General features: G+C 44.6%; 3 protein-coding genes and 6 non-coding genes across 9 annotated transcripts; 7 read left to right on the top strand and 2 right to left on the bottom strand.

Moving 5' to 3' along the window:
- Positions 1–1,654: 1,654 nt before the first annotated feature.
- Positions 1,655–1,725, top strand: trnag-gcc (transfer RNA glycine (anticodon GCC)). The gene has a single exon. It is a non-coding gene; the product is annotated as a tRNA-Gly (tRNA).
- Positions 1,726–2,240: 515 nt separating this feature from the next.
- On the top strand, positions 2,241–2,312 carry trnad-guc (transfer RNA aspartic acid (anticodon GUC)). Its single transcript has one exon. It is a non-coding gene; the product is annotated as a tRNA-Asp (tRNA).
- A 5,769-nt stretch (positions 2,313–8,081) lies between these two features.
- trnad-guc (transfer RNA aspartic acid (anticodon GUC)) lies at positions 8,082–8,153 on the top strand. The gene has a single exon. It is a non-coding gene; the product is annotated as a tRNA-Asp (tRNA).
- Positions 8,154–8,337: 184 nt separating this feature from the next.
- On the top strand, positions 8,338–8,408 carry trnag-gcc (transfer RNA glycine (anticodon GCC)). The gene has a single exon. It is a non-coding gene; the product is annotated as a tRNA-Gly (tRNA).
- A 1,061-nt stretch (positions 8,409–9,469) lies between these two features.
- Positions 9,470–9,541, top strand: trnad-guc (transfer RNA aspartic acid (anticodon GUC)). Its single transcript has one exon. It is a non-coding gene; the product is annotated as a tRNA-Asp (tRNA).
- Positions 9,542–12,321: 2,780 nt separating this feature from the next.
- trnam-cau (transfer RNA methionine (anticodon CAU)) lies at positions 12,322–12,394 on the bottom strand. The gene has a single exon. It is a non-coding gene; the product is annotated as a tRNA-Met (tRNA).
- Positions 12,395–12,658: 264 nt separating this feature from the next.
- Positions 12,659–14,613, top strand: aqp12 (aquaporin 12). Its single transcript, XM_057326115.1, has 3 exons — positions 12,659–13,413; positions 13,654–13,770; positions 13,873–14,613. Exons 1-3 carry the CDS (start codon positions 12,816–12,818, stop codon positions 13,998–14,000), a joined length of 843 nt encoding a protein of 280 aa, XP_057182098.1. The 5' UTR covers positions 12,659–12,815; the 3' UTR covers positions 14,001–14,613.
- Positions 14,614–14,795: 182 nt separating this feature from the next.
- LOC130548499 (uncharacterized) lies at positions 14,796–16,422 on the top strand. The gene is made up of 4 exons (XM_057325321.1): positions 14,796–14,904; positions 15,207–15,518; positions 15,648–15,950; positions 16,309–16,422. Exons 1-4 carry the CDS (start codon positions 14,865–14,867, stop codon positions 16,416–16,418), a joined length of 765 nt encoding a protein of 254 aa, XP_057181304.1. The 5' UTR covers positions 14,796–14,864; the 3' UTR covers positions 16,419–16,422.
- Positions 16,423–16,469: 47 nt separating this feature from the next.
- Positions 16,470–22,256, bottom strand: LOC130548488 (uncharacterized). Its single transcript, XM_057325293.1, has 6 exons — positions 21,480–22,256; positions 20,770–21,048; positions 18,371–18,688; positions 17,893–18,180; positions 17,142–17,270; positions 16,470–16,870 (listed from the first exon to the last, which is right to left on the bottom strand). Exons 1-6 carry the CDS (start codon positions 21,571–21,573, stop codon positions 16,863–16,865), a joined length of 1,116 nt encoding a protein of 371 aa, XP_057181276.1. The 5' UTR covers positions 21,574–22,256; the 3' UTR covers positions 16,470–16,862.
- Between the last annotated feature and the right edge of the window lie 648 nt (positions 22,257–22,904).

The raw sequence follows: 22,904 nt of genomic DNA, 5'->3' as shown, positions 1-22,904 counted from the left end.
CCGTCAACGGTCGCGACGCGTGCTGAGGATGGCTGACTGAAGAAACTTAAGATCTCACGGTAAAAATACCAAGTTTCGACCAGTTTCTGTTTTATCTCGCCCGTTCTTACCTCAAATACAGTCATGAGTAATAGTTTAGTGGCATTTCAGTAAATTGGCGTCGAAATCTGCATTTATGTGTATTATAAATCTTACTTGAAGGGTCGACGTTTTCATCCTGAAACTCCGGAATCAGACCGTTTTCGGCAAGCCTGTTATATTTCCAGTTTACATCGTATATAACCTTATAAGTTACGATTTAATGCGTATTTGGTAATTTGGCGTCGAAATCTGCATTGCTATTAACTTTAATCTAATTCTAAAAGTCAAGCTCCATCCTGCGGGTGAGTAACGTTAACGTTAAGTGGAAATTAAACTTGTTTCACAAAATATATGAACCTTAGTTTACTTTAAAGAATGAACATAAGGAACTGTTACATTCACATTTTCAGAGAAAGTTTATTTACGAGCATATGTAGGAAAAACGAACTGCTCGGATGGTTTTTGCCAATCTTAATAACTGTTACGCATTTGTATAAAAGTTATGTTTTACATTCGAGTGTTTATTTTCGTGTACGATGCAATTATTTTGTTTTTGTCAACCGCATTACACGTATTTATGTATGCATATTGCTCACAAATATGCGTTTTTATAAGGGTTTTTGTCACGATTTTGTCGGGTAACGTAATTTAAATCTGGCAATTTAGGCCTCAATATTGCTGAACGCAAATCCTTGGTCTGCAAGTTATGCATTAAATGTTTGAGAACGCTGGTGAAAATTAGCCAAAATATCAACACGTTTTTTAGTTAAATACGTTGACTTAAACAACTTTTAATTTCTTTTTTTTTTACTTTTTAGTCGTCGTAATAGGCGCTTGGACGCATGTAAAAACTGGTGAACAGCACCACCTGGTGGATAAAAATTGCATAGCTGTGTGAATTCAAAGCAACGTAGTATTTATTTGTCCGTTTTTCCATTTGTAAAAATGTATTTCTGTAGTTTTTCCATTTGTGAAAATGTATTTCTGTATTTTATGTTAATCATAGGTGTTACAAATATTTTTTACTATTATGTAATGTTAATGTATAACTTTAACTGCCTACACAAAATGAGACACCACAACAAATAAACAGCACTTTATTTCCAGACCATTGCAGCAGTACATATGGTTTAAGCAAAGTATAAAACAAATGTGTTTTCCATAAATAGCTTGACGTTTTTTCAGACAGTTTGGTTGTTTGATGGTCTGGCACCACTAAAGCCTAAAGACTGAGACTCTTCAGCATTTAAGGTCAGTAGATACACAGTCCAGTGGCAAAATAGCAATCATTTGTGCACATTTAGTCTTTTTAACAATATTCATACGAAAACAAAACATAATAGTTGGATTTTTTTCAGCAGACACATCTGAGAGCCACGCTGTTTGGATGAATGGAAGGAAAAGCAATGTACTGTGCCATCAAGGGCCTTCTATTGGTGAGTAATCTTAACATTTGTACCTGTTGGTTTTTTGTTTTTAGGGCAAAGCCTTTCTATGTTTCTTTGTGGACGAGCTATCCATATCTACTCAGTGGAAGCACAAAGTGTTTCGTGAAACAAATCGCTCTATACAAGCATTGGTGGTTCAGTGGTAGAATTCTCGCCTGCCACGCGGGAGGCCCGGGTTCGATTCCCGGCCAATGCAGTAGCTTTATTTTCACAGCAATAGTAACATTTATGTCTGTTTCTTTTGCTTGCATAGGGTCTTACAAATGAAGAATGCTAAAACTCAAGTGATTGACACCTAGACTAAAGCAACCAAATGCTTTAAGAGATGTTCCATTACTGCTTGAAGAAGTACATGGTAGGTTTGGTTCTGTATTGTCAGCCTTTTATGATCTAAAATTCAGTTTTAACTAATAAGCAAGCATTTTAAGCATCATGAATATATTAAGTGTTTAAAGCATGAGGTGTTCCTAGTTCTGGTTATCGTAGTAGCAGTCACTGTTGCTGGATGTTGTTTTGTCACTTGATATTGAGCTCATAGTTTTTATCACCGGGCGGTTTCCCGGACAGGGATTAGTTCAGGCCAGGGCTATTCCTTAGTTAAATTAGTACATTGCAGTAGTTTTTACAAGCACGGCCCGGGCAAGCTCTAGGTTGAGCCCTGTGTACAAGAGCCGCAACTGCAAGAAGCCTAGCTGGGGGTTTGACACTCAGTCCTCGTTAGTATAGTGGTCAGTATCCCCGCCTGTCACGCGGGAGACCGGGGTTCAATTCCCCGACGGGGAGGTGATGTTTTGTGTGTTTACAGGAAAACTCTTTTTACGGAATCCTTTGTGGATGTTACCGAATAATCACTTACTATTGATAGAAGCCTTTGTGTTAAAAACTTAGCTAGTTTTTGGCCAACATACGTATTTGGTCCATGGAAGAAGAAAATGTTTCGTGAAAATTGCGACACCATGCGAGCATTGGTGGCTAGTGCCCTTTTATTATTTCTCAAAAAAATCCTGCACATTTCTTTGTAAAATAAAAATGTCTTTTATGTCAAATAACAAAGTAATCCAAAAAATTTAAATTCCAAAATTAAATAAAAAATGAATAATACATTACAAATTAAAAGAAGTCTATTCTCTTTAATATTAACAAAGACTGTGCTTTTCCTAGCACAAATAAAAGAAGTCTCTTTAATTAGGGATGCACCGATATGTACATTTTGGCCGATAACGATAACCGATAATTCTTTAACATTATAAGCCTATAACCGATATATTTGCCGATATACAGTATCTAAATATTAATATAAAATTCCCTAAGACTGAAACAAAAGGCAAAAAGTGAACAACTGCTTCTATTTGAAAAACATTCACAGCGGAAAACAAGGTAACCATTAGTTCTATTTTTTCTCCTGAAAATCATGTACCAAGCCTAATTTACACTTGTTAACGTTTCTTTAACCTTCAAACTTTTCTGGTATATTTAATAAACAAATTATAGATGTTCTTCCCGAAAAATGTTTTCAATTAGCCACATGTCAAACAGGCCAGGGCTATTCCTTAGTTAAATTAGTACATTTCAGTAGTTTTTACAAGCATGCTGTCTAGTCACAAAAAATATAATTTCCACATTTTCAAGCCTTGCCTAAATATTCTCACAAAGATGCGAAAGAGAATTTAATTTATTCCGTGAAGACCATGAAGTGTTACTTTACACTATTTAATTCATGTACCCGATAACTACTTTTTTAGGCTTTTGACTATTTTAGGCAAACAAACCAAAACAGCAAACTAAAATATAAATAAAAATAAAATAAAAAGGCCTACGGACTCATAACAATCTTTTTTTCTCTGGATCAGACCGCAAAAATAGCCTATAATGTAAAGAAAACTGAGGTCAGAACGCAAAAATAGGTTTAAAAAAAATATTTAACAACTTTAATAAAATAAACAAACAATATAAAACGAAAGTAAAAGGGCCGACAGCCGCCTCACGGTCGACTGCCGGCCACAAGAACATAAATACAAACTTAACACATTTCCGGGCCCGGTCCTCTCTCGTCAGCAGTCCTGTCGCTCGTCCTCTTATGCTCCCGATCTCCTCCGTGAGACATGCGAGACCGGTGTACGCACAGCTGATTCCCACTATCACTCAGGCCTCCGGCCCCGCCTCGTTGCCCCACGGCTCTCGTCCTGCCTCCCTCGCTACATACCCCCATCGCCCCTCACAGGCCGGGCAGAGTACGCGCGGTACACACCGTGCTGTGCTTACTCCCATCTATCCCCCCACCAGCACTCCCCCCCCCCGGGGAGCCAGTCTCAGCGGCCGCAGGCACCTGGGGGTATGGCACCGACGAAGACGAGAAACAGAGACGGAAGCAACCAGGAGCGACAGGGACGAGAGAGGGGAGAGAGGAAAAAAAATTGGTCCGGTTCCCCGACACATGTCGCTCGGTCCTCAGCAGCCGAGAGGCTCTTCCTCGCGGTGCCATGCGGTGGTACTGGACTGCTTCGGTGGAGGTCGATCCTCCTCCGCCCCCTGGCGGCCGGCGATGGCTCTCTCCGGCTGAGGGCAGCCGGCAGCGAGTCTCCTGTCTCCTGCTCCACCCCTTCACGGAGGACGGCAGCAGGCTCCGGCCCACGGGCAACGGCGATGACTCCTCCGCTCCCTCTCAGACGGCAGCCACCCCACCTCAACCCTAGGAGCACGGCTTCTCCGCCCCCTGGCGGCCGGCGATGGCTTCTCCGGCTGAGGGCAGCCGGCAGGGAGTCTCCCGTCTCCTGCTCCTTCACGGCGGACGGCAGCAGGCTCCGGCCCATGGGCAATGGCAAGGACTCCTCCGCTCCCTCTCAGACGGCAGCCACCCCACCTCAACCCTAGGAGCACGGCTCCTCCGCCCCCTGGCGGCCGGCGATAGCTTCTCCGGCTGAGGGCAGCCGGCAGGGAGTCTCCCGTCTCCTGCTCCTTCACGGCGGACGGCAGCAGGCTCCAGCCCACGGGCAACGGCAAGGACTCCTCCGCTCCCTCTCAGACGGCAGCCACCCCACCTCGGCCCAGGAGCACGGCAGCGAGCTCTCCGTCCCAGCCGATGCATACTTGCTACAGCACCACCGCCTCGGGCAGCCGCTGGCGGACGTCCCTCGTCCCGCTGCCCGAACTCCTCAGCACCGCGATGCCCTCGGCGGCGAGGGCTCTTCGACAGCATGTCCCTCCTTCCTCCCGGGTTTCGGCACCAATGTAAACAGTTCAAAGTAGGGAAGGAAGGAGGCGGGAACCGGCGAACATTCAACAACTTTAATAAAATAAACAAACCAATAAAACGAAAGTAAAAGGGCCACAGCCCCTCACGTGACTGCCGCCACAAGAACATAAATACAAACTTAACACATTCCGGGCCCGGTCCTCTCTCTCCGAGTCCTGTCGCTCGTCCTCTTATGCTCCCGATCTCCTCCGTGAGACATGCGAGACCGGTGTACGCACAGCTGATTCCCACTATCACTCAGGCCTCCGGCCCCGCCTCGTTGCCCCACGGCTCTCGCTCCGCCTCCCTCGTCACATACCCCATCGCCCCTCACAGGCCGGGGGTACCACCGAGACTGTGCTTACTCCCCCCCCCGGGGAGCCAGTCTCGCGTCCGCGGCCCTGGGGGTATGACCGACAGACGAGAGAACGGAGACGGAAGACCAGGAGCGACAGGGACGAGAGAGGGGAGAGAGGAAAAAAAATTGGTCCGGTTCCCCGACACTGTCGCTCGGTCCTCAGCAGCCGAGAGGCTCTTCCTCGCGGTGCTATGCGGTGGTCTGGAGTCTCGGTGGAGGTCCGATCCTCCTCCGCCCCCTGGCGGCCGGCGATGGCTTCTCCGGCTGAGGGCAGCCGGCAGGGAGTCTCCCGTCTCCTGCCTCCTTCACGGCGGAGGCAGCAGGCTCCGGCCCATGGCAAGGCGGACTCCTCCGCTCCCTCCGACGGCAGCCACCCCACCTCACCCAGGAGCACGGCTCCTCCGCCCCCTGGCGGCCGGCGATGCTCTCTCCGGCTGAGGGCAGCCGGCAGGAGTCTCCCGTCTCCTGCTCCTTCACGGCGGACGGCAGCAGGCTCCGCCCACGGGCAACGGCAAGGACTCCTCCGCTCCCTCTCGAGGCAGCCACCCCACCTCGGCCCAGGAGCACGGCAGCGAGCTCTCCGTCCCAGCCGATGCATACTTGCTCAGCACCACCGCCTCGGGCAGCCGCTGGCGGACTCCCTCGTCCGCGCTGCCCGAACTCCTCAGCACCGCGAGCCCTCGGCGGCGAGGGCTCTTCGACAGCATGTCCCTCCTTCCTCCCGGGTTTCGGCACCAATGTAACAAAGTTCAATGTAGGGAAGGAAGGAGGCGGGAACCGGCAACATTTAAAACTTTAATCAAAAATAAACAAACAATAACACGAAGTAAAAGGCCGGCAGCCACTCACGGTCGACTGCCGGCCACACAAACATAAATAAAACTTAACATTTCCGGGCCCGGTCCTCTCTCTCGCAGTCCCGTCGCTCGTCCTCTTATGCTCCCTAGCTCCCCCTAAAAGCTGTCCCGACAGCGCTTCGTCCCGCCAGCCGAGAGGCTCTTCCCCGGTGCATGCGTGGCGGAGCTCCACCGCCGACCTCCTCCCCTCCTGGCGGCCGGCGATGGCTCCCCCTGAGGGCAGCCGCAGCGAGTCCTTCCTGCTCTCCCCTTCCCGGTGGACAGCAGCAGGCTCCGGCCCACGGCAAACGGCCCGAACTCCTCCGCTCCCTCCTCTAGGCCCCACCCCACCTCGGCCCAGGAGCACGGCAGCGAGGTCTCGTCCCAGCCTCGACCTCTTCTCCGCACCACCGCCTCGGGCAGCCGCTGGCGGACGTCCTCGTCTGCGCTGCCCGAACTCCTCAGCACCGCTGCCCCTCGGCGGCGAGGGCTCTTCGACAGCATGTCCCTCCTTCCTCCCGGGTTTCGGCACCAATGTACAAAGCTCAAGTAAAAGGAAGGAAGGAGGCGGGAACCGGCGAACATTAACAAACTTTAATAAAATAAACAAACAATAAACAGAAGTAAAAAGGCCGGCAGCCCCTCACGGTCGACTGCCGGCCACACGAACATAAACAAAACTTAACACTTCCGGGCCCGGTCCTCTCTCGTCAGCAGTCCCGTCGCTCGTCCTCTTATGCTCCCATAGCTCCCTCGTGAGGCATGCGGGACCGGTGACGCACAGCTGATCCTCATTATCACTCACCCACCGGCCCCCTTCCTGCCCCACGGCTCTCGTCCCGCCTTCCTCGCTACATACCCCCATCGCCCCTCACAGGCCGGGGGGTACCACCGAGACTGTGCTTACTCCCCCCCCCCCCCCGGGGGGCCCCCCCTCGGCATCCGCAGCCCCTGGGGGTATGCACCGACGAGACGAGAGAACGGAGACGAAAGCACCAGGAGCGACAGGAACGAGAGAGGGGAGAGAGGGAAAAAAAATGTTTGGTCCGGTTCCCCGTCACACTGTCGCTCGGTCCTCAACCAGCCGAGAGGCTTTTCCTCGCAGTGCCATGCGGTGGTACTGGATGCTCGGTGGACGGCTCGATCCTCCTCCACCCCCTGGCGGTCGGTGATGGCTCCTCCGGCTGAGGGCAGCCGGCAGCGAATCTCCCGTCTCCTGCTCCTCCACTTCATGGCGGATGGCAGCAGGCTCCGGCCCACGGGCAACGGCGACGACTCCTCCGCTCCCTCTCGGACGGAAGCCACCCCACCTCGACCCAGGAGCACGGCTCCTCCGCCCTCTGGCGGCCGGCGATGGCTCCTCTGGCTGAGGGCAGCCAGCAGCGAGTCTCCTGCTCCTCCCCTTCACGGCGGACGGCAGCAGGCTCCGGCCCACGGGCAACGGCGAGGACTCCTCCGCTCCCTCTCGGACGGCAGCCACCCCACCTCGGCCCAGGAGCACGGCAGCGAGCTCTCCGTCCCAACCGATGCATACTTGCTCCAGCACCACCGTCTCGGGCAGCCGCTGGCGGACGTCCTTCGTCCGCGCTGCCCGAACTCCTCAGCACCGCGATGCCCCTTGGCGGCGAGGGCTCTTCGACAGCATGTCCCTCCTTCCTCCCGGGTTTCGGCACCAATGTAACAAAGTTCAAAGTCGTAGGGAAGGAAGGAGGCGGGAACCGGCGAACATTCAATAACTTTAATAAAATAAACAAACAATATAAAACGAAAGTAAAAGGGCCGACAGCCGCCTCACGGTCGACTGCCGGCCACAAGAACATAAATACAAACTTAACACATTTACGGGCCCGGTCCTCTCTCATCAGCAGTCCTGTCACTCGTCCTCTTATGCGCCCTATCTCCTCCGTGAGACATGCGGGACCGGTGTGCGCACAGCTGATTGCCTCGTTGCCCATGGCTTTCGTCCCACCTTCCTTGCTACAATTATTTATTTATGACTTTTTTGTGGTGGGGCCAGTGAAAATTCAAATAGCTTGCCCGACCGGGCCAGAAGAAACAAATCTAGGTTGAGCCCTGCTTACAAGAGCTGCAACTGCAAGAAGCCTAGCTTAGCGGTTGACACTCAGTCCTCGTTAGTATAGTGGTCAGTATCCCCGCCTGTCACGCGGGAGACCGGGGTTCAATTCCCCGACGGGGAGATGATGTTTTGTGTGTTTACAGGAAAACTCTTTTACGGAATCCTTTGTGGATGTTACCGTATAATCACTTACCATGGATAGAAGCCTCTGTGTTAAAAACTTAGCAATCTAGTTTTTGGGCAACATGCGTGTATGTGGTCCATGGAAGAAGAAAATGTTTCGTAAAAAATGTGACACCACGCAAGCATTGGTGGTTCAGTGGTAGAATTCTCGCCTGCCACGCGGGAGGCCCGGGTTCGATTCCCGGCCAATGCAGTAACTCTTTTGTTTTTACACGTCTACAGATGTTTTATAACAGAAAGACATATATTTGTGTTAATTTTGTAGGTGCCTTTGTATAAAGTGAGCTCCAAATGAGGAATGCTACAGCAAAGACAGAAAAACAAGCCGTAAGAGATGTTCTGTAACGGCTAGACAAAGTACAAGGTAGGGTTTGTCTGTCAGACAAACCCTGTTGTAATCTAAAATAAAGTCTTTAAATAATAGCTTTACGGGGATAGGTCACCCAAAAAAGGAAAATTCTGAAATGCACTACCAATACTCAAATTGTTCCAAACCTGTTTAAATTTCTTTGTTTGGTTGAACACAAAGGAAGCAACTGAGATTTCTGGGGCACCATTAACTCTACCATAGTAGAAAAACTCATTGTATATATTTTTTGTTCTGTTAATCACAAAAGAAGATATTTTAAAGAATTTAGGAAAACAAACACTTCTGGGCCACCTTCGACTACCAGGCTACCCCAGAAATCTCAGTTGCTAACATTCTTCTAAATATCTTTATTTGTGTTCAGCAGAACCAAGAAATTTATACAGGTTTTGAACTACTTGAAGTTGAGTCATTCATTTTCATTTTTTGGGTGGAGTATCCTTTAAAGTGATAGTTCACCCAAAATGGAAGAATTATGTCATCATTTACTCAGCCTCATGTCATTTCATACCTGTATAATTGACTTTGTTCTGATGAAAACAGAGAAAGATATTTGTAAGAATGTTAGCAATTTTCAATTCTGTGTCATCATTAACTGCCATAGTAGGACAAATTAAATGGTAGTCAAAGGTGCCCCAGAACTGTTTGGTTTCCTAAATTCTTCAAAATATCTCTTTGTGTTCAACAGAACAAAAAAAGATACAATATTTTTTTCCTACTATGGTAGTGGATGATGTCACAGAACTGAAATTTGCCAACATTCTTACAAATATATTTCTTTGTGTTTAACAGAACAATTTATACAGATTTGTAACAACATGAGGGTGAATAAATGATGACAGAATAGGGAGTGGGGCAAAAGAGCACAGTAAAAGCTTCATACTCGCTCCTCGTTAGTATAGTGGTAAGTATCCCCGCCTGTCACGCGGGAGACCGGGGTTCGATTCCCCGACGGGGAGAAGGTTCTTTTTCTGTGAATTCACAGGATAAATCTTTTTTGCTTCCCCATTGTAGGTACGCTGGTTCTTTTCTGAACTTGTATCCGCTCGCTTTTGTATGTGGTAAAATACCATAGTTTATTATTAGAATGCTCTGTGTTATAAACTAGGTAGACAGAACAAGGAAAACAAAATCAGAGGCAAACAAGACAAAATTATCATGGGGTTGGGGTGACAACAAGAATAACAAACATGGGAGGGGGGGTGGGGCAAAACAAGAGTTCATGGGGGAACAAAAGAGTCCAGGGGGGAACAGTTCTAGTCCCCGGCTGCGCTCGAGGGCGCGTAGTCCTAGGGGACTTAGGGGAAGTCCTGGGGGGACAGTCCTTGACCCTGGGGGTCTCCCCGGGGGCCGACTTGGCTGCCGGACAAGGGACCGACTGGAAGGCCGGCTGGGCAGGGCTTGACGCCGGCTGGATGGCCGGCTGGGCAGGGCTTGACGCCGGCTGGATGGCCGGCTGGGCAGGGCTTGACGCCGGCTGGAAGGCCGGCTGGGCAGGGCTTGACGCCGGCTGGAAGGCCGGCTGGGCAGGGCTTGACGCCGGCTGGATCACCAGACTGGACGACTGGACGCCGGCTGCACCGGCCTCTGCTTCCCCCTCCTCGGCTTCTTTTTCCTGGACTGGCCCACAGGACATGTGGCCGATTGCTGGGAAGCGGTGGGAGGCCCGAGATACTCCGCACCGGAGGAGTCGGACGGGGAGTCCCACGACTCCCTTCGTCTCCGCCGGCCACGGGTGTCGCTTGGTGGTGCAGCAGAGTGCCCCGAGGCAGATGGATCGGAGGGACCCAAGGTAATGGTGTCAATGTTAAGGACACGTTCCTCCGGAATCACCTCCAGGCGGGTCGGAGAGGCAAGACGTGCTGAGGCCCCTGGCGGATCCCGATTGTTAGCGTAACATACGAGATTCCCAAAGCCCAGGGGTCTCAGCATCCGCATCTCCGACCGGGAGCCTTGAGCTCCTCTTCCCCAAAGCAGCATCGCTCAGCTACATCCAGGAACTGTTTGTCGAACACCCAGATGTTAGTGTCTCCCTGGCGGAGGGAAAGGAGGCGGTGGGTCTCCCTAGCCCGGCTCCCCATGTCCACAGAGCTGCCTGCTGGGCTCAGTAGTGGCTGTTGGATTCTGTCACGAATTGTGGTGTGAAGAACCCAATTGCAGGCAGCGTTCAGGGGTAACAACAAGAATATTTATTTTAAAACACAAAAACAAAGACCCACAATGGGGTATAACAACTCACAAGAATACTAACTGGACGTAGACTAACTAACAATAAACTGGGATAAACACACTAGACATAAACTAAACTGACAAGAACTTCAAGAACAGAAACAGGAAACCTGGAATCACACTCATCTGTCCGAGACAGATGATTACTACAAGGTAACACTCCAACAAGCCCATACAAGGTAACACTCCAACAAGCCCATACAAGGTAACACTCCAACAAGCCCATACAAGGTAACACTCCAACAAGCCCATACAAGTAATCCAACCGCACAAGACAAAGAAACATGAGGGCATATATAGGGGAAGACAAACATAACGAGCAAGGGCAGGTGTGGAACATCAAACACTCAGGGAAAGATCACAAGGAAACAAGAGGAGCGGGCCAATGACGAGACACTGGAGAGAACGCATATTATTGTCAAAAGAACAATAATATGTTTCTCTCCACACCAAACCAAAGACTTTGTCATGGCTCTGCTACAAGACCAAGAAAAACATGACTAAATGAAGCAGAGCCGTGACACATTTTATTTTCGGACAATACTGATAACATTAAAAATGACCATTTATCGGCCGATACCGATATGGCCGATAATTTATCGTGCATCCCTATCTTTAATATAAACAAAGGCTTTTCCTAGCTTGGATTTTTTACGTTTTTCTCAGCATATCCACGTTTTCTGGCATAAACTGAGATCCCTGTAAAGCAAGTTTGCAGTAAACACAGCGACCCCTGCTGTTCAAAACATGTATCGAGATTGGATTAATATTTCAACCGATTTGAATCCTCACATATTTAAATCGATTTTCAACCGGCTCACTGTGAATCGTTACAGCCCTACGATTAATAAACACGTTTGTTTTGCTTTTGTTTTTAATTTCACTTCAGCATGTTTATTAGGCCTATACTTTACCGCCAATAAATATGTTATTATCAGCTGCCATTGAACTTCTTCAACACCGTATTTCAAAGCACGCAATCAATCATCTAAACACTCCACCACAAAAATGAACATTTTGTGACCTTTGGAATGAAACCTTGCAACTCCATTTTTGATTTCTTGCAAAAAAGTATTAAAATAGTAGAAATGCAGTGAACATTTTTTGTGGTTTTTATTTCCTGTAAAGTTGTTTTATAAGATACAAGCTTTGCAATGATTTTCTGACCTTATCAGGGAGTTTTGTGCTTGCTTTTAAAACATTAATTTCACAACGATTGTGGGAAGCATAAATCGTTATTATGATTAAAATACGATTAATCGTGCAGCCCTAGTTCTAGCTAAATAATAAGCAGAGTTGTGGAATTTAGCTCTCAAGTGCTTATAGTGAGGGTCTGTAAGATCAAAGTGACGATGTGTTATCCTTAAAAGATGCACTAGATGGCACTCTTTATCTGTATACAGGATGTGTAATTATAATATATGTAGAACAGATTGTAGAAGAACATAATTAATGGTGAAGCTCTTGTAACATTTTGTATTATGTGTGTGTCCTTGCAGAGCAAAACTTCTGCCCCGTGTGAGGCTCGAACTCACGACCTTCAGATTATGAGACTGACGCGCTGCCTACTGCGCCAACGAGGCCTGAAACTGAGGTTTGGAAGAGCTCCTCATGTAACGTGGACTCGCACTGTGTGCACAAATGTTTCCACAAATAACATTTGATTGAAATGTGTTTGATATGATGGTTTGCATGTACAACTTCAAACAATACTTCAAACCACAAATAATCGAGAAACAATAGATCACTCTTTGTTTAGGACTAAACAATGAAATGCGGCCACTAGAGGGAGCCAAAGCGAATAGCCTGTTACAAAGGTGGCCTTGAATAGGTCAGTCTGCTTTTTTGGCTCAAGGTGTGGGACAAAACCAGAAAAGCCCCGTTAGATAAGAACACGACATCTCTGTGTGCCACGTTGTCACAAGCGTTGAACAAATACACTATCGGTGAGCTCAGTGCTTCCTTTCTGTTTAGCACAGCCAGCCGTGCATTACACCAGGCATCATGTCAGGGCTCAACACATCGCTGGCGTACTTCTTTACTGTTATAGGCCTGAGCGCACTCGGTAGGGTGCTTCTCGCCCGCTGGAGACGGCGCTTGGGCTTCCTAACAGAACTCATCTCTGCCTTCGCGCTAGCCGGCTGTAGGCTAGAGATAGAGACCATTGCGGAGGTCGGTCAGTGGGCCGGCGCGCTGGGCCCGGACGTGACCTACACTATGCTTTTCATAGCTGTAACCATTCACGCCATCATCATGCAAGGTGTGAGCGGCAACCCGGCTGTGACCGTAATGGGATTCCTGCAGAAAGAGATCGGCGTGGTTGCAACGCTTCTCAGCGTCGCGTCGCAGTTTCTCGGTGCGTTTCTCGGCCTCTTAGTTGCGGGTAAATACTGGGAGATGGAGCTCACAGACATGCACATGATAAAGAATCTGATGATGTCGGAGTGTAGCACGGCTCTGCGAGCTCCGATGCTACACGGAGCCGTCGCGGAAGCCATCAGCGCGATGACCTTTTACCTCGTTTACCTCGTCCTGAGGAACAGGACACAGCTGCTCAGAATTCCCATAATGGCTCTGCTGCTGACTTTCTTGGCCTATGCAGGTGAGTACACATTGAACCCTTGGCAGACTAATTCATTAATTATTAATTAAGTTGATTTTAGCATATATATCTAAACTGGTTTGCTGGCATCTGGGCCACAGAGGTTTTATTGGGATTGATATTAAATATTGCACCTTTATGAATGTACACTTAATGTGTATGTGTTTCATAGCCCCTAATGTGTTTACTTGTGTACATTTTATGTGGTGATGTGTTTTTCGATCACTTTGTTTACATTAGGAAGTAACTACACCTCTGGATTCGTGAATCCATCTCTTGCTTTTGCATTAACATTCAACTGTCCCGGACATACCTTCTCCGAATACGCTCTCGTCTACTGGCTCGGCCCTCTTATTGGTAAGTTCTTGTATGGAACAGATTTGTAATTTGTGCATTTTTTACTTTTCAAACATGCTTGTATGGTTACCTCTGATGCACGTCATATAATATCTTCCTCAGGTATGACTCTCGCACTGTTCCTGTATTTGGGAAATATTCCATTGCTGTTTAACAGGAATCTGCTTTACTCCAAGAAGTCACGATTCCGGGTTCCCAAAGGGAAAAATTCAGAGGAAAAGACCAACTGAGAGACGTTAACAGAAGTAAAAGTCAAGATTGATGTTGTGAACTGCAAGTTGCATTTTATGATGAGTTTGTAACGCATTTCGCTGTTGAATGCTAAATCTGCCAACAGCAAGCCAGACGGGTCCAACGTGACTGTTTCCATTTATAATGTTCAAGTCTGTATAAATTCTGTGCCAAAATAATTTTTTGCATATGCAAACATGTCAAATGTATCGTTCTACGGAGAAAATAAACGAAAAAGAAGAACCGGAAGGTCTACGTGACATGTTTGGTGTACGTGTTTGACGTCGTGATTCAAGTACAGATCATCTTTTAGCCACCTTAACATTCTCTGACCGCAGTAAAACGTTGATCAGAACTGTTTTTCATAAGTGGCCGCTTATTTGCACTTTTAATTCAGATGGTGTGAGTGATAATGCCGGAAATGATGCTGGCTGCACGTTAAAAGAGGGAGGTGTGAGATCGTAATCTCATTTATATTTAGGTATGTGTTAAACATTTAGATTTACAGTCCATTTGGAGTTTTGTGTAGATAACAGCTTACATACAAAACCAGTGAATTTTATCCATTTGCCATTCCTACATTTAAGTATTAAACTTGAACGTCTACTTTTGTTTGACCTCTTTCTGTGGAACACTACTGTAGTTTATTACAATATCAAAAAAGCTTGTTATGATTTTAAAACAGATTACATCATTTATAATTTCTTGATGTTGATGTCGCACCAAACAACCATCCAATTCACACAAACAGCACTGGGATGCGGAACAAACCGCAAGTACGTCATTGACTGCCGGTTAGGTCAAAACAATGTTTTTTTTAGTTTGCTGACATTTTGCGACTGCTCGTCCAAGTGTTGAAGAAGATGGTTCTCCTATTTGTATTGGTTTTATGCCTGTCTGCTGGTAAGTTTCGTGTTTTTTCAAACGTATTATTTATATAGCCATTTCTATTTTGTATTTCCTATTTCTAAGACGTAAAATAAATTAAAGTAAAATGAGTTTACTACATAATCCAATCTTATTTAACCCAGATTCAGTGTCTGAGTCCATTGTGTTGATTATATAATAATATTGAGGTAGTTTGTGAGGTCTCTGGTCTTTTTCATTTATTAAACGCTTTGCTATATAAAATGGAACCTCCTAAAAAAGATTGAAATGAATCGAAGATATCAGATTGATTCTGTGTCTGATTTGATGTTTTTCAGGTGATGTTAGGATGGAAACCGAAATAAATGTGATGGAGGGAGATTCTGTCGCTCTACGCACCGGTCTTGCTAAAATAAATCAAGACGATAACATCATTTGGACATTTGGAGAAACTTTTTTAGTTAATATCTATAAGGGGTTCCACGTCATGTCGTCTTTTGATGGGACTGATGGCAGATTTATAAACAGGCTGTCGATGGACAGTCAGACTGGATCTTTGACCATCAAAAATATCAACACCAACCATTCGGGACTTTATTACCTTTTCCACAATAATGCCTCGAGCAAGATATTCAGCGTTGCTGTGCATGGTGAGTGTTTCAATTTAGTAATACATTTATTACATTAGAACTAACGTAAACTATTACGTAATATTGTCGTGTTGTTGCTGCAGTCGGTGGCCAGCCATTTTCAATTGATCATTTTCTACGATTTTCCAGCTCTTCTCCCCGTTCCTGTCATCACCAGAGACGTCTCACTAATGTCTTCATCATCAGAAAGATCTTCAGTGTCAAAATGTGTGTTGTTGTGTTCAGTGATGAATGTGACACATGTGAGTCTCTCCTGGTACAAAGGAAAGAGTTTATTGTCCAGCATCAGTGTGTCTGATCTCTACATCAGACTCTCTCTACCTCTGGAGGTGGAATATCAGGATACAAACACATACAGATGTGTCATCAACAATCACTTCACAAACCACACTCAACATCTACACATCAATGATGTCTGTCAGACGTGTTTAGGTATGTAAGCATTGATATTCAGGGCTTGACATTAAGAACAATCATGTGGTTATCCTTCGGACAATTAAATTGAAAGTACCACCTATAATAAGAATACCACACGAGCTCTGTCTAATGCACCTATTCTTGTTATTCTTAGCACAGACAGATTTTTCGTAGCACGTAGTTACTTGTCTGGTCGGGCAAGTAAAATTCTCTCTCACTTGCCCATACAAAACATTCACTTGTCCCGGACAAGCGTTAATGTCGAGCCCTGAAGTCATCATTGGTTGTTTCGTGTAAACTGATCTACAGCATGTTCGAAAGAGTTTGTTGAAGTTCACACTAATGTTTCACTGTCTCTCATTTTAATCCTCAGAACATGTCCGTTGTTTCAGTTTTACCGAAGCTGTGATCCGATTGGTCCTCTCTGCTCTGGTGGGCGTGGCAATCATCGCTATAGTGGTTTATGACATCAGATCCAGTTGAACGCTCTGTTACGCATAACATTACACTTTGTGTTGTTCTTTGACCTTTTCTTGCATGTTCTTTTTAAGAATACTAAGAAATGCAGAAATCACATTTTGTATACATCCTTTGCATGCAATGACTGCTTAAAAACATGGAGGTTACTGTACATGTTCTTATGAATAAATTAAAACAATCTCCTGCTGTTTTCACCTGGAAATGCTTAAGGGGCTTGCTTATTTGCCGTACTGCATTTTGCACAAAAATGTATAAATGGTAAATGAATTAACAAAAAATGACTCATTTTTACATTCCTTCATTTTGCTTTTTTTATGAGGCAATAAGTGAAAGCAGACTGTGTTTGTGACAAAAGTTTATTTTAAATAAGACAAATCTAAAAAGGCAGAAATTGTGCCGCGGGCTGTGCTGGGTGACCTGTAACCTAAATTTCAAACCTCATCCCTGTCAGATCACTGTAAGAAAACAGAGCAAATCAAACGGTAAAGAAATGACAATGACTGTTTATGTAAATATATGAAAGTGAAACAGAATTTAAAGATGCAAAAGGTGAGAATATCATTATACGGTCCGTTTAATTTACTAATAAATCGATGCCTACATGTAAATAGATTTACAAAAACAGATTTTTTTTTTCAATTGTTTTTGTGTAGGTTGGATGGGCTTTAGAGCTCCATGAAAGCAGGTGTTCAGAAAAGGATTTGGAATACTTGCTGTAATGCTTACCATCTTGTCCCGCTTGTCTAGACTTCCGACAGGATTTGACTAGATGGTATATGACAACAACCACTGCTACTACTACTACTACTGCGATGGTACCGTAGTATGAACGGCTGTCTGCAGATTGACTTAAACCTAGACATCATGGAACAGGTTAGGGTAAGTCAATTTCATTTTGATGGCAATATGTATTCCAACCTACTGTACGTGTTCACAGCAGATCTTTGTGTTCGTGTCAGCTGTGTTTGTGGTCTCAATATGACCAGTGTTCATTTTATATCCTCAAACATGCAACATAACATCAGGGCTCTAGGCTAACTTTTTTTTTACTAGGAGCGCTGTAGCCCCCGACTGAAATTATTTAGGAGGCAAGCAGAAAATTTAGGGGCACACAGAATCGGCCTGCAATGCAATTATTGACATTTCCCCCCAAAATAGCTGTATTACTGACAAATACTTTGATAATAGACTTAACTCACAGAAATTACAATGTGCAGTTTGAAACTGCTTGTAAAAAATGCTCGCGCTGTCTCAAAAAAGCGCTGATATACATACGGACAAATGTCAACTAACAAAACTGGGTTGTTTTTTATTTTAATGACGTATTCATATTGTTCTCCTTGTATCAACAAACTGCACAAGTCATTAAAAAAATCGCAGATTTTGTGAGATGAGCAGATTATCTAAACAAAACTAGTGGCACTGGCAATAATTCTGTGCTAATATTTGATACTAATGCTAATATTTGTGTTCATACCTGAATACGGCTGACAGATCTCAGTGATGTTGAGATGTTGAGTGTGGTTTGAGATGGGATTGTTGACGACACATCTGTATGTGTTTGTATCCTGATATTCCACCTCCAGAGGTAGAGAGAGTCTGATGTTGAGATCAGACACACTGATGCTGGACAATAAACTCTTTCCTTTGTACCAGGAGAGACTCACATGTGTCACATTCATCACTGAACACAACACAGAACAATTTGAGCTGGAAGATGAGTTTTGTGAAGAGTCTCCGGTAATGACAGGAACAGGTAAAGACTCTGAAAGTGAATGAGAAAAGCAATGGGTTCAACAACTTTATTGTGGTCTGGTTACTAAATTAAACATGTAAACAATCAAATACACGGGATACAATTAATGGATAATGGAACTGGAGTTATTTTTGTTTTGTTTGTCCTGCACAGCATGGTTATAGCGGTACAATGAAGAATATGAACAGATTGCGCTTACCATAGACCGTAACATGAAAACACTTCTTTACGGCATCTTCTCCTTTGTAGGTAGTACACTGATAATCCCCAGAGTCTGTAGTTCTCGTGTTTTTAATGGTGAGAGATCCAGTGTGACTTAAATCCAGTCTGGGTTTAAGTTTTGTATCCAGTATAGTCAGATTCTGTTTAGTGACTTGAGCAATTTCTATATCGTGATCGTGATACAACCACAGTATTACGGCATTTTCCTGTAGTTCAGCAACATCAGTGAGTAAAGTGACAGCTTCCCCCTCCATCACCGTAATATCCTTATCAGCTTTTGTACTTTGGTGACATGCTGGAACAAACACCCAGTTTAATGCTAAACTTTAATCCGTAAGCGACAGCAAATCATGTTACGCGTTGTGTTCAGGTTTACAAAGTCCTGTGGGGCTAGTTTAAAAAGTATTTCTGATTTTTAGCGTCATCTAGCGGCGAGGTTGCGAAGTGCAACCAACGGCTCACTCCACCCCTCCCTTTCGAAGCGCTACAGTGGCCAACAGGACTAAGATGTCGTCACGTTTTGGCTTCTTTGCTGAAGGAGATAACGTATGAAACACACTCTGTAGAGCAGTTTGTCCATTTAGGGCTAATGTAAAAAAATGCAGGTGTATGTACAAACCCGATTCCAAAAAAGTTGGGACACTGTACAAATTGTGAATAAAAAAGGAATGCAATAATTTACGAATCTCATAAACTTATATTTTATTCACATTAGAATATAGATAACATATCAAATGTTGAAAGTTAGACATTTTGAAATGTCATGCCAAATATTGGCTCATTTTGGATTTCATGATAGCTACACATTCCAAAAAAGTTGGGACAGGTAGCAATAAGAGGCCGGAAAAGTTAAATGTACATATAAGGAACAGCTGGAGGACCAATTTGCAACTTATTAGGTCAATTGGCAACATGATTGGGTATAAAAAGAGCCTCTCAGAGTGGCAGTGTCTCTCAGAAGTCAAGATGGGCAGAGGATCACCAATTCCCCCAATGCTGCGGCGAAAAATAGTGGAGCAATATCAGAAAGGAGTTTCTCAGAGACAAATTGCAAAGAGTTTGAAGTTATCATCATCTACAGTGCATAATATCATCCAAAGATTCAGAGAATCTGGAACAATCTCTGTGCGTAAGGGTCAAGGCCGGAAAACCATACTGGATGCCCGTGATCTTCGGGCCCTTAGACGGCACTGCATCACATACAGGAATGCTACTGTAATGGATATCACAACATGGGCTCAGGAATACTTCCAGAAAACATTGTCGGTGAACACAATCCACCGTGCCATTCTCCGTTGCCGGCTAAAACTATAGGTCAAAAAAGAAGCCATATCTAAACATGATCCAGAAGCGCAGGCGTTTTCTCTGGGCCAAGGCTCATTTAAAATGGACTGTGGCAAAGTGGAAAACTGTTCTGTGGTCAGACGAATCAAAATTTGAAGTTCTTTTTGGAAAACTGGGACGCCATGTCATCCGGACTAAAGAGGACAAGGACAACCCAAGTTGTTATCAGCGCTCAGTTCAGAAGCCTGCATCTCTGATGGTATGGGGTTGCATGAGTGCGTGTGGCATGGGCAGCTTACACATCTGGAAAGGCACCATCAATGCTGAAAGGTTTATCCTAGTTCTAGAACAACATATGCTCCCATCCAGACGTCGTCTCTTTCAGGGAAGACCTTGCATTTTCCAACATGACAATGCCAGACCACATACTGCATCAATTACAACATCATGGCTGCGTAGAAGAAGGATCCGGGTACTGAAATGGCCAGCCTGCAGTCCAGATCTTTCACCCATAGAAAACATTTGGCGCATCATAAAGAGGAAGATGCGACAAAGAAGACCTAAGACAGTCGAGCAACTAGAAGCTTGTATTAGACAAGAATGGGACAACATTCCTATTCCTAAACTTGAGCAACTTGTCTCCTCAGTCCCCAGACGTTTGCAGACTGTTATAAAAAGAAGAGGGGATGCCACACAGTGGTAAACATGGCCTTGTCCCAACTTTTTTGAGATGTGTTGATGCCATGAAATTTAAAATCAACTTATTTTTCCCTTAAAATGATACATTCTCTCAGTTTAAACATTTGATATGTCATCTATGTTGTATTCTGAATAAAATATTGAAATTTGAAACTTCCACATCATTGCATTCTGTTTTTATTCACAATTTGTACAGTGTCCCAACTTTTTTGGAATCGGGTTTGTAGATAGAAATAGCTCATTCTAAGAGGATTAAAACATAACGCTTCATTATGTAAGGTCTTTTACATTTCTGTCAATAGATCCTCCACAAATGACACACTGGACCTTTAAGTCAGAATTTCAAGGGGGGGTGTTGCCATGGTTTGTTGGTCTTTCATACACGCTACTCACATGATCTGGATTGGATGTTTAGCATTTGTGGTTGTTCGCCACAGCCACTGTCGCTGAAGCTCCATACCATATGGTGTCTAGTATGATTTGTGATATTTTTTAATCCGCTATAACTGTCAAACTCAGAAATGATCCGTTCATAGCCTTCAGGAGAGTGAATGTTTTGAGCTCCAACCATCCACAATACGTGATCACGCTCTGTTTCAGCATCATCTGTGTGAAGGATGATGACGTCTCGCGTATTTGATACCGTCCTCATGTTTTCTCTGTGGTTCACTCCTGGAAAATAAAAGCCATTTAGAGGGAGAAGGCATTTCAATACATGCAAAGTCCTTGCAAATGCTTTACCTGACACGCCCAACGCATTCTCTCTGCTTACAAGATGGTGATTTGAATACAATTTGTAGAATAACGCAGTTAAACGGAGATTGGACAAACGTTCAGTGCTACACCGATATTAGATATATCGCACCGATGTTAGATATAACAATTGCCACGGTGCAGAGCCAATGATATACACGATGGTGAATTATTGCATGTATTAAAATTGGTTATGACCTTACATCTACAAAGCTAAAATTATGACATGAATTTAGACAAAAAACAGCGTGGAAAAGAAGCTTAAACTAAGTGAATAAATCTAAAGCCAACTTTAAGAACAGACCGTTTGTGTATACTTGTGTATTTTATGTAAAAATGTTTCTACTTACCATTCATACAGAATGAGATAAAGCAGAACAAGGCAAGAAAGAAATCCATATTGTCCAGCAGTTGTAAAACGTGTAGTGTTCTTGTGCGAGGCATTTATGAAAGTGAAAGTAGCTCGAGTCGTGCGACCAGTTTAAACCACCTTTCAGCTTGATCAGATTTCTGCAAAATCGAAGCCCTCAACGTTTTCAGTTTAAAGGTTAAACATGTATCAACACAACCGGCGACACGTTGAACATTAGTCTTACATATGACCCGATCGATATTATTAATTGCAGTATCAGGACAACCTTCGGTCTGAATGCAGTATACATATGCAGTAAGTCGTCGTACCTTCCTCAAGACTCCACACACCCTGCTCATGCTTCAACGATGGAAACATGTTCAAACAAAAACTTGTTTACATTCATTCATATTGTGATGTCACGTGTTGTTGTACTGTCATGCTGTCTTACTGGTGAACGAGACGTGGTCCCCCGATTGGTCCTCTCTGCTCTGGTGGGCGTGGCCACTATCACTGTAGTGGTTTATGACGTCAGATCCAGAAGAGTGAACGATTGTCAGCAAATATCAATACGTCTTTTAAAGCAGCTTTATCTAATACATGTATACAGTAATGTACCAAATAACGTTTTTTTAATTGATTTACAATCTAAATTCTCTTGTATTTATTTACTTACAGTGCATGTTGTTGTTTTCAATAAGATTCATGGGCGCTGAATGATTATATTGTTACAATCACCAACTCCAAAGACTCCAAATGTAATCCGTCTTCATCTGTCCAGAAAGAATTGTCTGAAATATTTTGAAATAGATTTCTTTTAGCAAACTCAAACGGGCGAACGGCCCTGTCTGTGGCTTGTGCTATTTTGTCACACCATGAAAGGAGGTGCTAAAATAACACATGTGAACCCGTTGATTATTAGTGAATATAACCACATCACCTCTCACTGAACTTTCTCATCGTGTTTCTGCACGACAGGCAATAAATGTGGACTTGTGTGTTTTTAGTGTATGTGACAGGTAAGAGTTTTTCTTTCTTCTTAATGTTTTAGTTACAGGCATTCATTGAGCTAAACCGCTGGTTTAAGTTAACGTATTTTTACTATTTGTTCTGCAGGTGTGTTTGGTGTTGTTTCAGTTGAAGTGAAGTCAGTGATGGAGGGAGATTCTGTCACTCTACACACTCATCTCACTCACATACAGAGAAGTGATCGCATACTGTGGATGTTTGGACCTCAAGAGCCTCTTATAGCTAAAATGTACAAGCAAAGCATTGATATGTTTGACAGTAATTTGATATTTGGAGATAGACTGAAGCTGGACAGTCAGACTGGATCTCTCACCATCACAAACATCACAATCACAGACTCTGGACTTTATAAACTACACATCATCAGTGACAGAGGAACGTCACACGAGAGTTT

The sequence above is a fragment of the Triplophysa rosa genome, linkage group LG25 (assembly GCF_024868665.1).
Source record: "Triplophysa rosa linkage group LG25, Trosa_1v2, whole genome shotgun sequence".
Taxonomy (NCBI): Eukaryota; Metazoa; Chordata; class Actinopteri; order Cypriniformes; family Nemacheilidae; genus Triplophysa; species Triplophysa rosa.
This window is presented reverse-complemented; position numbering and strand designations above follow the sequence as displayed.